At 37.2% G+C, this 15,767-nt stretch overlaps 1 protein-coding gene across 29 annotated transcripts in view; it reads right to left on the bottom strand.

Annotated features, from left to right (window-relative positions):
* Nucleotides 1-15,767, bottom strand: part of NRXN1 (neurexin 1) — a 673,223-nt gene that overhangs the window by 107,189 nt on the left and 550,267 nt on the right. For all 29 annotated transcript variants that reach the window (XM_039717321.1, XM_039717302.1, XM_039717313.1 and 26 more), the window contains one exon: nucleotides 13,274-13,445. In XM_039717321.1, coding sequence (XP_039573255.1) covers nucleotides 13,274-13,445 — 172 coding nt within the window. The remainder of the gene's footprint in view (nucleotides 1-13,273; nucleotides 13,446-15,767) is intronic.

Raw genomic sequence — 15,767 nt, 5'->3', positions numbered from 1 at the left:
GAACTTAATAAAAGGGGAGAAGAAATTCTGAAATGGAGTCTGAAACCTCTCTGCCCAAATCCTTCATGTGTACCATATCCACCACAGCTTTCTGGAACTGATAGTGCAGCCATAATCGAGTTTGCAGTTTAGTTCAGACAGAAACTCACTTGAATTTACACGAGAGAAGCTCCAGGACTGCGACCCTAAAGTGAGATGCTAAAGAATCCTTTGGTTAAAAACTGCTATGAGGCAATTACCAAGCTCTGAAAATGGGAGTAGGCTTTCAAGATTGAGCCCTGTACCCAACTACAGTTATATTTTTAGCACCATTTGTTCTTTTGCAAAGGACATATTTATTATTCTCTCCCTATTGTATAAACTGCAATTTAAAAAAAATTAAACCTCTCCTCTATTAATGCCCATCAGATCTGTAAAACAGGAAAATCAAAATTGTCTTTATACATACTTAACCTTGATGCTAGTGTGTTTCATTCATTTTTTAATGTCTACTATACCCAATGCTGCACCAGAAAAGCCATTAAATGCCTTAGAAATAGTTCACTGAGGAAAATAAACCATTCATATCTCAATTAAACCAATTTGTAAAAGCATGATTTCACTGCCTTTAATTCAGTTAACTTCTGCATGTAAGGGGCTGAAATTAGGATGCCCTTTACAATGTTTCATGCTTCTGATGCACTGAGGGATATTCAATTTCTGCTTCAAATTTATTTGAAATGCTGTATGCTACACAATCTGCCCCTTGTGAAGCTCATAAGAGTTCTAGGTTATATAAATCATACAAGGTTTTCTTTTCTGACAGGTAGGATAGACTAAAAAAAAAAAAAACAACCCAAAAAAACCCTATCCTCTGGCTTAGCTATACCTTGCTAGGGTCAAGGTAGCTCTTTGAAACTGCTGGAACACTCTGAACTTAATTGTATATGCATGATATAATACAACAGTAGAATTTGTTGCAACTAAGGTGCAACATTAATCTCAAATCCTAAGTATTAAAGAAAATAAATATTTTGAAAGTGCAGATGCTGCAGTTGGAAGATGTTCTTTTGTTTGTTTGTTTTTTAAATAACAGGTCTTAAGACTGAAGAAATCTAATTGCACGACAAAATGAAGAGATATGTGTACAGCTTCTCCCCCATGTTCACAGGGCACAAAGGAGAGAAAGAGAGTCTAAAGAATGTGCATGCTTATATGTTCCAGACAGCAATGATTTGCATCCTTCTGGATACCTACTTAATGCAGTTCGCTCTCTAGAAAATATATCCAGGACAGAGCAAGTTGCTGTTTTCCCTGCTGCAATATGAATTATAGTGACTATTTCTGAATTAGTTAGTTTAATGGAAGTTCTTATCCTGCAGACATAAAGTACTATACTGCTGTCACACCTCATGCCACCAGTAAAATATATTGGGGACACATACACAAATGTGCCCCAAATAAAAAAATACCTCATCTTCTGAGAGCACCTAAAACACAACAGCACTGCAGAGAAAATAATTTTGTTTTCCATATGATAGATTGTCTGGTTGGAAGGCTCAACACCACATTGATTTTTTCTGTCCTGAGAAAGGCTCCCACTGCAGCCTGACTCCCGGCTTGCCCCAGAAGATAATGGAAATAGAGTGCATTGCAGAAGAAGCACACAGCGTTGTACTCTGCTCTTGAATGCTCAACCAGCCACTGGGAACTTCAGTGGGAGCCTCAGAGCTGACCCATGTGTGTGTGCTCATCTCAGTGAGCCATCTCAGGACAGGGGCACTGTCACAAACATACCAACTTCAGTGTTACACAGAAATCATTTCACTGGGGTGGCCGAATTATTGGTTTGGCCCAGCGAGTGACACATTATATAAAGTCCTGTGTAATGAGATACAAACCCACTGCGGGCTGGAAGGAGAGAGAAACAAAGGAATCTGTTCAAATCTCTGCACTGACAACACAGTCCTCCCCTGGGAAAGAAAAGAAGAATGAGGAATTTCTTTTAAATCATTGATGCCATCAGAGATACCAGCATTATATTGTTAAGGAAACTATGCAGCTAAAACTCCTTGGAGAAGAGTTTGAGTAAATTGTTCTCTTCTTGACTGGCAAGATGTTAATCCTCCAATTCTAATTTACCCTACTAGATTGGGTACGTGTGATGCTGCAGGTTACACAGAAAGCCTATGTCGTGGCAAATACAAGTTTGTAAAAGAAGGTCTAAGAATTGGCAATATTTCATCTTTTGTGATCTGACTTTTGGGAATTGTTAATAGATAAGGGCTTCCCTGAAGGGTTGAAAGGGACCATCTGAGTCATATTTGCCATGTCTCATTCTTAGGTCTGATTTCATTCGCTTTTTATTCCTCTAGCTTGAATCCCTGTAGCTTGCTGTCTTCAGAAATTCCATTTCCATATCACCCTGTGCCTAATTATGGAAAGCAGGCATTGGCCCATCCTTTGCCAAAAGACACAAAAAAAGAGCACATCTCTGTTTCTTTCAGTATTTTAAAAACACTTTTCTGAATCACTGCTCATTTGACATTTTCTTTCTCCTTCCATTGTGCCACCTTGCCGTATCTAACTGAAAGGTGTTATACCTTCTGTGATCAAGTAATGACAACTGTGCCACACATTTTATCAAGATCTGAATTTAATTACAGGATCTAACAAGCCTAAGAAGGGATGAGCCTTTGTATTTCACCAGGATATCCAAGATGAAAAATAAAGGGGGAAAAAATCTGTCTGCAGACTCAGAGAAGCATTATTATATTGCATTATCTGACAGAAAGACCTGATAAGCCGTCAAATTAAAAAGCTGATTTGGGAAATTTTACTGAAACCACTTTTTGAAAAGAGACTTACTGTAGTGCTTTGTTTGGGTATCACCTAGGTTCTTTAAATAAAGACAGCAGCAGGATAGAACAATTTCATAATCTCTCAAAGGGCAGCAGTGTTTTTTTAAAAGCAAAAAAAAAAAAAATTCCTTGACTTTGAGTAAGCTGCAGCAGAGGCTCACCCAAAGAGAATGGGAAAATAAAGTTCCATTTTTTTTTAACATCAATCTTTCACATTGACAATAAAATTATACAGAATGTGAGACTTGGGTGCATGCTGACAAATACATTTAATCATAACCAAAGAGCAGTCAGAGCTGTATGAAATGAGAAAAACATGCAAGAAATCAGTTGTGCAATTACAAAGGGAAGGTAGCACACTGGCCTAGTTACATCCATCACTTAACTGCTGGTTTGTGTCTCAGTAACTTAGATGAATTTTTAATGTATTTTGATTCCTGCTTCCAGAATACTTTCTTCTATCTTTATTCTGGAGAACTTACTGAATTGAGTTTAAATAACTCCTTGTCTTATTCTTAGTTCTCCATGCCATTATTTTACACTCTGGTATAATGCCTCATTTTATTAATATTATAACTGGACATCACAACATTAATAAAGGTAGACATCAGCTTCCTACAATAGGAAATCCTCATTGAGGATTTTGTCTAGACAAAACCAACAAAAAATAACACAATTTTATCTTTGCCTTGGCTAAGTATTGGAGACATAGAAAAGTTAATTGTAGGAAACATTTTTTTGATTGAGTGATCAGCAGTTGACTTAAGTTAGTATAAGGACAACTAAAAATAAGCCTGCAAATCAGATTCTTGATTTAAAAGAACAAAATTTGATAACATGAAGGAAGTCAGATTATGCAATCAGTGTAAGGGCCTGGATTCAGCCAGAAATGACACTTGGAAATTCTATAAAGTATTAAAATGATGACTTTTTTTTTTTTGTGTTTGCACCTGCAAGCTAAAATATACCAGGGAAGACCTGCTAGACTGAAAAAGTACATTATCACAGGCTATGTTACAGGAGGTTAAAACCCCAGATTTGCTTAGTAAAGAAAGCAGTACCTTTCAGAATTAGAAAAATAAATAAATACTCAAGAAATGTTGCCAGAATTTAAGCCCAAGGAACCTCCCAAAGAAAGTAAACTAAATTAAAAAGCCAGAGATTCTAAAGTGATATAAACGAAAAGAGATCATAAAGGAGAATTGCTTTATAGGAAGGCTGATGGTGATCCAAGGGAGCAGATTGAATTGACTAACAGGAATGTGTTTAATATAGATCTCCACAGCTCTGGAAAAAGCAATGTGCATGTTCTTATTGAACTTGCATGGCCAGAAAGTGAGAAAGATGATCTCTATCCCAGAACTTAAAAAGAAGAAGCCAGGAGTTTTTAAATCCAGGCATCCAATAAGATGTGTTATTTCTTGTAGTAGAGAACAGATAATGTAATAGACTTACATGAGAAGAATTTAAAAACTACCCAGTTGAAGTATTTTGTCTGACCTTAGCCATACATGCTGCTTTAGAACAAATTTTAAAATAAATAAAGACATGAAAGCAATTGGAAAATGAGATAAAATGCAAAACTTTACCAAATCATGTTAGGCCAGTTTAACAGCTGTATTCGACAAGCTAACTCATTTTCTAGATGAAGGAAATGAAGTGTATCTAATTTTCTGGATTTCAGTAAATCATTTGATACGATGTCATGTAGCAAATCATGGATTAACTCTGGAAAAAATAGAGGAGTGTGAAAAATGTATGTAGGAGTGTGAAAATGTAAAAAGCTGAATTAAAAAAAAAAAAACAAAAAAAAACCCAAAAAAACCCCAAAAAACAAAGAATAGCATCGAACAAGGGTTTGTTCTCTCCTTCCTCTATCTCATGTAGAGGCTGTGGTTATTGACAGGTTCTGAATTCAAGGGCTGCTTGTCTTGCATCACACTCAAGGCTCCCATCTTCCCAGGATGCATCTCATTCCACGAACCAGCCCTGGAATTTTCTCCTCCCTGCAATTCCCACTTCATTCAGTTTCTTCTTTAGCTTCTTGGTGAATCATTCACACAGATGATAAGCAGTCTTTGCTTGTCAAATTCAGACCTGCCAATGTGTCAACTGTACCATATTCTGGCCCTTATGTTCCCCATTAAATTAACTATATTAATATAAATCCTCGAGACATAGTAGGTGGGTCAGATGTCCCAAAGCTCTCCATGTATTTTAGGGAACTGATGCCATCTATGGTATGAATGAGTGGAAGGCCTGCATGTGTTTTAGTCATGGAAATGTGATAAAATCAATGCTGAGTTCTACATGGAGTTAACAAGAGGAATACCATGGTGAATTCCCAAATGGCATTAGACCATAGGAGCTACCACAGAAGCCACTGAAGATACAACTACAGGGAAAAACAATGGTTTTCCCCCAGAAAAACTACCTAGGTGGAACTCCTGAGAAAGTACCCAAGCTGAGTTCAGCAATAAATCATCTTTTGTATTTTCTTCACTGATCTGAGTATAAAGTGCCATCCACACAATGAAATCTGCAGATGACATGAAAGTAGATATGGTGGTAATGCTGAAGAGGCTGCAGATATCAGTAAAGAAGAACAGAGCCCTTCTGAATTAACAGAAGTGACACCAAAGCTTACATTACAAGGTGCAGGTCACACACTAAAGATACAGGACCAGTCACACCACTTCTTCCCCTAAGTTGGGATACTCTGATAGAGAATTCGTGAGGAAAGACATTCAACAGATAGTCAGCTACAGAATGACATTGGGCTTTCCAGTTCTGAAGTATGAAAAAGAAAATTAAGGTCTTAAAATTCTGGATTAATATCTTCATTACTGTCTTCAGATATCCTTGAGGTCCTAGTGTTCTCATACTGTCCATTTTCAAACACATGTGCAGTTGAAAACCAAATTCAAAACAAAAACAGCATCGAAGAAAGGTTATTATGATGAGAAATGAGAAAATCATTCTGAAAAAGACATGTAAGAAAAAAGTGGGATGAACTGGAAAGTGCCTGGACTGAAAGCAAAAGGATTTCTTCTGAGTAGGATGTTTCTTCTAAGTTACCCTCTAAAAGAAACAATTTATGCAAAGAAGCAGACTTGACCCAGTAAATTTTAATTTCTAATTTCTTAAGGTCTTCTATCACTAACCTTACTTTTAAATACACATGCCCAAAAAAAAAGGAAATGGGAATGGAAGAAAAAAAAAAAACAAACATGAAAGCCACTAATCCTTTACAGGGAAAGTGGCCCATTGATTTAAATATAGTTCCATTAATATTTTCTTTAGCATTCTAAACATTTTCAGAACTTGTTTCTTGACTGGTAATGAAATAATCCATGAGCTGTGTACTGCATTAAACCTTTGTCCTGAGCCAGTGCAATCAATTAAAAATATTTTCTATGAAAATTCAGATTATCTCACCCATGTGCATTATCTTTCACAGGTCAACTTTACTTTTACTCCTACTCTGTATTCAAGAGTCAGTTTTTCTTTTTTAACTTTGAGATAAGAAAACACTTTGTTTGATTGAAATGTTTAAGCCAATGAAGATTTTGCAAAATCTCTCATTCTAGAAAAATTGCAAATAAATTGCACAAAACCAATAATTTCTGAATTTCAAAAATGTAAAAAATTTGGATTATTAAATGTTTTTATTTCAAAATGCTTTTATATTAAAAATTTTATTTTTAGATTTTTCTCCCTTTCACTTTTCCATTTTGTTTTTTCATTGCCTGTTAAAGGAATCACAAATTTTTAAATTCTTCATTCACTAATCTTTTTCTTCTGTAGTAATCTTGAATTTGTCTCTTTTATAGCCTGTATGGTTTTTTACTTTCATATAAAAAATCAATGTTATTCAATATATGACAAGGTTTAAGTGATCATACTTCCACTGAAAATCAATTTATTTACTACTTTGATTTTCATTAGGTGAGAGTCTGTGACCCTGTTCTCCCTAAGAGAGCGTCTGATCCATCAAAGAACTTGACCTTTACTACCAGGGCTGGGTAAATGCTTCCTGAATATTTTCACATGGAACTTCCTCAAAGACTTTTTGCTAATCAAAAACCCCAAGTATGTTAACTCATTCATATTTATACCCCATTATCTCCTACAAAACCAGAGTAGGTTTAACTATACCAGGTACCAGCAGACCTTCCTGGGTGGAGACCTCAGCACAGACAGAACCCCAGGGAGATGTGACTCCATGGACACATGAAAGGCCATAAATAACACTGATGAGTTTTGTTTTCCAGATCAGGGAGGGTGAGACGTTACTTGGTCACAAAATAACTATTGACTTAACTGGTATTTTTCCCATTCTCTTCTTATTAATTCCATAGGGTAAATATTTTAGACCCACATCTTCCACTTCTAAAGCCTGATTTTATACATGTGGCATAACCTTATACATAAAGTGTTTACTTGCACATTCACCTTCTACCTATTCCCAGAGGGAAAGCTCCTGAGAAATCCTCACAATTTTTCCAAACACTGTTACCTCCAAGGGAAGTAAATCCTATGAGATGTCCTTATTTTACTGGCACCACTGGTTTCCCACAGCAGGAAAATGACATTCAAACCAGGAGACATGGGGCATTCTTGTTTCACAGAAGCTAAATTGCTCAATTCTCTTCTTAATTGCTCAAGTCTTTTCCATTGGACTTCCCTCCTGGGCATAAGGACAGTTTTCATTTTGTCTTTGGGAAGAAGTAATGGGAGATTCCTCCAGGTTTGTAAACTTTGCAGCTTATCAGATAATGGTTAATGGCGTTTCCTCATATCCTCTATGTCTTACTATCAGGATTGAGGCATGACAGATCTGATTGTAGAAGTCAAAACTCTGGCCATAGCAAAGGAACACACACAAGTGAGAATCAAGACATTTTCTTTTATCCAAAGGAGGAACCAAGTGAGAAAAAGGGTACAGGCAATGTGTTAGTGGACAAAAAAATAGCAGTCAGAAGCTTCTGGTTTTTCCTGTGAATCACCCTGTAAGTCCTGTGTCCAAACAGCAGTGGCCAGAGAGGCTTGAAAATTTGCTCTCTGGCACAAGGCAAGGCAAACACACAGTGATCATTTACTTGTTAGATTCCTACATCACCTTGGCTGTTATGGATGTGGTGATAACAAGCTGACTGTCCCTTTTATTAGAATATTCAAAGACACATTTGTGAAAGTGCTTGAGATGCCTCCCTACCACCACACTTATACCTGAAAAACATCTTTAGTCCTCTTCAGAAGAGGCTGTAAGGGCTTGAATTTGGAAGCTGTTTCTAAGCCAACAGTAAGCAAGTTAGGCAAGTACCTGGATCGCTTGGGAAATGCTAATCCATTCCTGGAGAAACCAATGTACTCACACACATGTCTCCTGTTAATTTTATAGTCAATCTGAACACAGAAAAAGCAAGACAAATGGATGTTATTTACCCTAAATAGGATACATGGTAATAGCTGACTACTAGCATTTATCTTAAAGTCACATGTGTCCCATGAAAAGATGACAGACACTTTTTCTATTTTCTAGAATACAGGGACCAAGAGAAACATTTAAATGAAATGTCCCCTTCCCCTAGCCCTTGGATATTCTGCAGGAACAACCTTTATCTCACAGATCCAGAGACAGTCCCTAAAGACAAGAAGTGTGATCTCAGCTCTTTAATCAAAACCAAACCACCAAGAAAACCCCAATTCAACTAAACAAACAAACAAAACAAAAACAGTGCAGAATTATTCTATATTATACCAAAGCCCTTCAAGCTGGTGATTGCCATATTGCAGAGGTACTGGCATTTAGCATAATGTCAGTTTGCCCTTCTGCCAGCATCCATGGTCTCTCACACAGGTTCTTTTTTTGGTGTCTGTGCTCTACCATGATTTATACCTCCTAATCACAGGGATGCATCTGTTCCAGCAGTCTGGCAATGCTTTGGACAAGCTCTTTTCTGCAAGCAATGTGAGTGACATGCTCATGCTGTCAGATCTTGGTCTGTCAGACACATCCCTGACATGTCCTGACCCATGGGGTACGTGAGGACAGCTACAATAAAGTTATGCTTTTCTAAGGCTAAGCAGAGATCCAGGGATGACTGGGAGGGCATCATTTTAGATATTTGCCTACATCAGACAGTGTCTTCCAAACTACTGCAGAGTCTCAGGAATGCTGAGCATTCTCAGCAGACTGAGCAGCTTTGGAACCATATACCCATTACCCAGTATCTAACAGGTCATTTTCTAGATAGAAAATTCTGCATCAGTGTGATTTATGATGGAAATCATGAAGAGAAAATCCTCACTGGTAAAATGATTATTTGTGGTGTGTGTTTTAAAAGAATCATCATTGAGAAAACTGTCTTTGACCACAGAAAGCACAGAGTTAGTGTCAGAAAAGTGATTCTGAAATTCTTTCACAGTAAGTAGTGGTTATTGGGGCTTTAAAATGTCCTCTACCTTGTCTTGACATATGTTCTCTAACCAGTAATATATACACACTTCACTACCAAGGAACAAAAATCAGATAATTAAAAAAACTGTCTTTCATGATAAATAGATACAGTTATGAGTACTGTTATGACAAAGGTGTGTGTTTGTTTTTTTTTTCTTCCTCCCTTTTTAATCTTATTTTAAACATATTTTCTTTCAGTTAAGAAAGAAAATGTTGTTTCAAATGGAACAAAATGCTTTGTTCTCAGATTATGTAAGTCCCCTGTAAACACTGGGCATGAAAAGTCAGAATATTTTATTCAAAAATACTGAAATTAATATTTTCATATTACTAAAAGTTATTTATTTTTTTCCTTTTTTTTTTTAATTTTGCCATAATTCTTAGTTCAGATTGACACAAATGAACAAATTCTTTGTTTTATGCACCCTTAGGAAACTGGCAATTCAGTGTAGAATTATTACCTAATTGAAGTTACAAGAGTAGCCTCTTCACAGAAGCAGCTGGAGTTGCTATTGTGGAGCAGTCCCATCACCACAACAGCAGCCAGACCATTGGGAAGGGAAATTAAAACTACACAGTGAAGCAGACCAGATAAGCCACAAGGAGTAGAAAGGATCTGCTTGGAAATGGGGATAGTCTATTGATTAGGAGCTCTGACTGAATACTCAGCAGTTTTCTCATTCCTGTTTAATATGATCATCAATTAGGCTGCATCCAGATAAGTTAATGTGAATTTACTATCTGAAAAAGAGGTCAAGATCAAATACTATAGTTCTTCACGAAGGTGCAGAGGGATGGTGATAATTCAGCAAAGAGACATAGCACTGATTCTAGTTAAGACAGATGGAATAAATAAATCAAGTGAATATATGGGCATCTTAATCAGCTATCAAGAAGCTACAGTGTGCCACTCACAATCACAGGGCTATGCACCAGCCACAAACACAAGAAGTGGGGAAAACAGGCTCAACATTTAATAAAGGACAGAAATCAAAGTATACGTCCTCATAGCTCTAGCAATTTATTTTATTCATAAAAGTGACAGGAAAGAAACTTCAGAGTAAAAAAAAATTACTTTGATGGTAGTCTGGAAGAACATACATATGTAAATCCAAACCTCTGTTTCTGAAAATCATCCAGCCATTTCAGGATACTGAAATCTTCACATTTGACTAGGACTAAAACACATTTTCCCCAACTATATTTCAAAAAACAACCATCCACCTTAACTAGGATAATCATCCTCTACCACTGACCCCTGACTCTTTTCCTTTTACAGCTCTCTCATTTCACACCCACTCAGAGAAGAATTGAAGGTGCATTGGCCCAGAGCAAACTCAAATCTAGTGGGATCAAGAATGATGTCACAGGAGAGACAGACTGCATTCTGTTCATCTTCCAGGGTCACTCTTCTGCATTATATGCAGCTCTTGGGTAAAACACAAAGCCACCATGGAAGCTCTGTGAAGTGTTGCCATGTGATTTTTTTTTGCAAGGTAGCAGCTGGTTTTGGGCCTTGGGTATCCTTATCCACAGCAGTTACATGAGGCCAGATGATGGATACATAGGCAATGAAACTGGAAATTCCTGAGTCTCTGACCAGAAAATTCTCTTAGAAAATCTTAATGCAGCATTTTAAGGCACCAAACACAAACAAGCAATGTCTTGTAATCAGGGATCCCAACCTGAAGAGGAATTCTGAGAAAAATCTTTCCTCAAAAAGAAAGACCTGATCTGTTGGTATGCTTTAGACAACCAACAAATTATTTAATTTTATCTTTGAAAAAAAAATCCAGCGTATATAAGTATAGCAACTTTACCAATTATGTTGCCTAATTTACATTTTACTATTAACTAAAAAAAACCAAAACAAGAAGACTGGCAAATCTAATGGAGCAGCATAGTAAAAGAAGAGAAAGGTGTGGCTTGATGCTTGCTTTCTGGGAAAGGAGAAGAGATAGAAGGTGAAAAGGGGGAGGATAGCAACCAAAAGCAATGCTATGGCATACAGGAGTCATAAAATATTACTATGGGAAAGTCAAAGAAAATTACAGACCAACAGCAGTCTTAGAAGATCCAACAATAAAACAAGCCAAGAGATTCTGTACTGCAGCTAATGAAGCAACTGAGAATGCCTTGGAATGCAGCCTGCTCAAATAGCAATCATGGAAACTCAATAAAAATCTAATATTTTGTTTTCTTTTTTCAAATAAAGCATCCAACTTTCTTCCATTCCACCAATCCCATCCCAAGGAAATAATTCTTTTTTCTAAATTGACCTTTGTTCAGTATAAACAAGCTCTATGTGCCACTAGCTTCAGAACTCAAGGCTTCGTTTTGTGTTTGAGCCTGTCCAGGAGCTCCCTGTTCATTCACACAGACCTCCTGGCATGCTTGCCTGACTTCCTCTTTGTTGGGATGCATCACTCCTGAGCTTGGAGGATGTGAATTCATGCTAATCATTTAGGCAAAAACCAAAATAAACAGAAAAACACCTCAAGCCTATTTTCCCCTTTGTGCTGAATAGGTCTTGAACACAAACTCTGACAAGTCCTCCCCAGCTTACACCTTATTTCAGCAAACACTGCAAAAGGAGAAAGCTAGGAGGCCACAGGGGAAACAGGAATATCTGAAAGATCACTGAATGTATTTCATTCAGTATCCCCCTTTCCCTCAAGTGTTTATCACCCCTCATAGATGTGTCTAACTTAGAAACCATTAATGGCTCTAATTGCCAGAGCTGTCATTCATTCATAGCACATTAGCACACAGGTGGGTTTATTAACAACTTCTGCTGTACATAGTCTCTTTCCCAATACATACTTTCATTAGTTCATATATTCTGAATTATTTCCAAGAAATTATCTGAAGGGCTATATTTCATGTGTGGATGTTTAAAAAAATTTTTTTATTTTTTAAAATAGCTGGACTACAACTGAAATGGCAGCAACAATAACAAAAATCTCCATCCTAAATACTAATAATTAGTCCAGGGAATGGTCTATGCACTCCTTACTAGTGAAACACAACCTCCTGCTGCACTTCACCCCCAAAAATGAAGAATTCTCTACTTTTAAACCGATAAATCAGAACTGTCATTTGTGCAATCGGCATTCTGGTTTGCATATTTGCCTTCATTTACATCTTTACATCATCTTACTGCCTTTTGCTTAATATAAGCACACAGAGCAACTGTTAGGAGATAACATGCAGATGCATAAGTTACCATTAATGGCTCAGTTGTCCTACTCAATAAGAAAGGGATTGCGTATCTGAAAAACCTGTTGCCTTTAAAAATGAATAAAATTAGCAGCATAGCTTAGCTCAGTGCATAACATTTGCATAAAATTAAATATGGGCCTGCTCAAGAGAGCTCTGCTGTCATACTAATGGTCCTCCTCAAGTAACCAGCATCATCTGCATAAATAATATCCTGTAGTTTGCATTTGGAGTAAAGGCACCTCAGTTTGCGTGGTTGGCTGTACAATTGATAACTGCAATGCCACTTGGTTTATGTCTGCTGGAAGACTTCTGCTAAATTCATAAGCTTCAGATTGCTGTAATCTTGTAATCAAAAGAACACAGACAACCTTTTCCTCAGTAAATGTTTCACCCCATCACTTGGGGATAGTCTTGTGAGTCACTTTAAACTGTGTAGCTTTTGTCAAAGCCTTTTTTTTCCCCCCACTAAACCAAAAGTGCAATAAAAACAAATGATAGCAAGAAACAAAACTACTACTTCATGCCTGGATAACTGCATTTTTCCACTTCCAGTAATAACTTGAATTTGGGCTTTTAAACTCACTTAGGAAATGCCATCATCATAAACTGTACTGCTCAGGATTCTTTTAACTACGTAGCTACTAAAACACTTCAAAGGAGCTGATATTGCATTAGGAGAGGAGCAAAACGAGGCAAACTCCAGGCACCCCCCACCCTCTCAGTGCCAGGTGTTTGTGGGAGGCCTTACCTGCAGGGTAGCGCTCGATGACGGGCCAGTTGTCCACCTGTAGGGTGGCATTGCCACCGCTCCGTGTGAAGCGCACCACGTGGTACTTCCCATCGTTAATGATGGCGTTCATCTCTTCGATGGCGATGTCGTCCGTCCCAACATTAAATTTGACTCCAATTTTTCCCTGGTGCTGCAGAGTTGGGGAGGGAGAAAAAAAAAAAAAAAAAAAAAAAAAGAGGAAGAAGAGAAATAACTAATTAGGAGTTGTTTTAGAAGAAATTGAGACAGTGTGTCATACAGGGAAAGATTTCTAACAACATCTTCCCTCCTCAGATGTAACTTCTGAAGGTTCGCGTGCGGCAGTGACAAACCTTCTGACAGCTTAGGAAGTCTGGGACATGTTTTTGAAGAATAATTGATATTCCAAATGAATTACTTCACCAAACTGAGCTCTCTCCTTTTCCAAGAGATTCAGATCAAGATGAGGATGGGGAAGATGGAGGAAAGCTCAAGGTTTCTGTCTTTGTCCTCTCCCTCACCTCCATAAAGATTAAACAAAAAATTTCCTTTTAGACTTTCAAAACAGAAAGCCTTACAGTGTCACTTGGAAGAGATACAAGAATTTTCTGGCCATAAAAGACAAGTTCCAGCCCTGCTTTTCCTTTTTTCAAACCTCATTCATACTTAGAGCCTTCAAAAATGATAACAAAGGAGATTTTTTTTTTCGCTTGGAGAAATTTTTGGCATCACATTGTAGTGATTCTGAATCATTAAGCCAAGATCACACTGGCTGATTAACAAGGACTTCCCTGTTCAGAGCCAGAGAGCAGGAAAAGGCATGTGCTGACACAGGGATGTGGTATTGTTCTCACTAAGGTCAGAGACTCCTTTTTTTTTTTTTCTGGGATTTGCCTATAAACTTCCGTGTTTGAGTGCTCTTAGGACTGAGGGGACTTCCATGTACACCAATACCTGGGAGCAAAGCAGTATATTTTTCAAATTAGTCATATCAGCATGTTTTCATTTTTATTGACTTTTAATTATTAAAATGTTCACTCTAATGGGACACCTGCATTTTAACAAAGTCTTTTAATGTCTATTAAAGTTAACTTAAGGGCTTTGATTTTTTTTTTTTGTCTCCTATAAAATCAATTCTACTCTTCAATAAAAGTATTTATTACACTGAGGAGAAAAAAAGAAAAGCTTTGCACAGTATGAGATTAGGGACTTATTCATAATAATTGGTAATTCTACATGAAATTTCATGTTCCTGGAACTGGTACATCCTTCTTTAAAGTTTAAAAAGTTCATGAAGTTTTTACAAGACCATATGAAACACAATGAAATATTTTGCTTTGTATGTCTTGGTCATTCACATCAAATCTTCTAGAACCAGTTTCACCTCTCTAGCAGAGCCCTTGTGTCTGCTCTCTCTTTGTCTTACTACTAGCACTGCCTCCTGCAGTAAGTGTATTCTGCAGCTCCTTGTCTCTGCAAGTCCCCCAAGCAAGGAACTCAAGAGTTCTTCCACTATATTTTATTCTCTTTAAACATCTGACTTTGTTTTCCAGCACTGCTTCCATGCTGCAGTTACACAGCTGAGCAGCTGCTGAGCACCTCTGCAGTTCCTCAACATTCTGGCACCATGCTCTCAGCTATGATCTTTTCTGAACAACTAAAGGACCATTTCCTGATGAGATTTGCAGAGTCTGAAAAATATCTTTTGCTGGCTCAGTTGACTGAACAACGTTCTAAACATTCCTCTTTTTGTTTCCTTGTTTTAATGATTCTCCATTCGCTGGTGCTACTTTTCCATGTCTATAGAGTGTCAATAAGGGATCCACCTTATCCAATTCATGCTCATCTTCTTATGCCTCTGATGTGAGCTGCATAGCAATTTCCCAGTTATCTTGGAAAGGTAACTGTAACTCTTCTTAATTTCAGCTTCTTCAACTAGACGCAGAATAAATTTCACCCATTTTTCCCCCATGGATGCAGTAGCTTATTTGTTTCACCTGTTTCATTCATATGCTTACTCTGTTTACACAGAAATATATACAAAGAAGTGTAACATTGTGCTGCTTTAAAGCAATCTCCTCTTTTACTAATTTTTGAAATGCAGAAAACCAGCATGTAATGATAATGGCGTATGCAACTTTTCAAAGAAATCAAAGGCTCTGAGGATTAAATAAAGCTAACTAATTTTACCATGATTCATTATTACACTATTCATAACCTACACTTTATATACCAGTTTTCTTATTTGCTATATATATGTATATAAATATATTATTTTAGATATTTGTAAAAGTGACAAAGAAAACAAAACAGCTTTAAAGTGAATAGAAATGGTGAGGGTAAAAAGAAATGGCACACACAGCACATACATCAGCAGTTTTCCCAAAGCTGGAGCATGTGGGGCTGCAGCCAAGTTACCATTTGCAAATGGCCAGGTATTGGCAAGTGAAATGAATGCTTTGCAGACTTGAAAGCAGACTTTCAGCCTTCCTTT

Source organism: Passer montanus, unplaced genomic scaffold (assembly GCF_014805655.1).
Source record: "Passer montanus isolate IOZ18808 unplaced genomic scaffold, ASM1480565v1 scaffold102, whole genome shotgun sequence".
NCBI lineage: Eukaryota > Metazoa > Chordata > Aves > Passeriformes > Passeridae > Passer > Passer montanus.
This window is presented reverse-complemented; position numbering and strand designations above follow the sequence as displayed.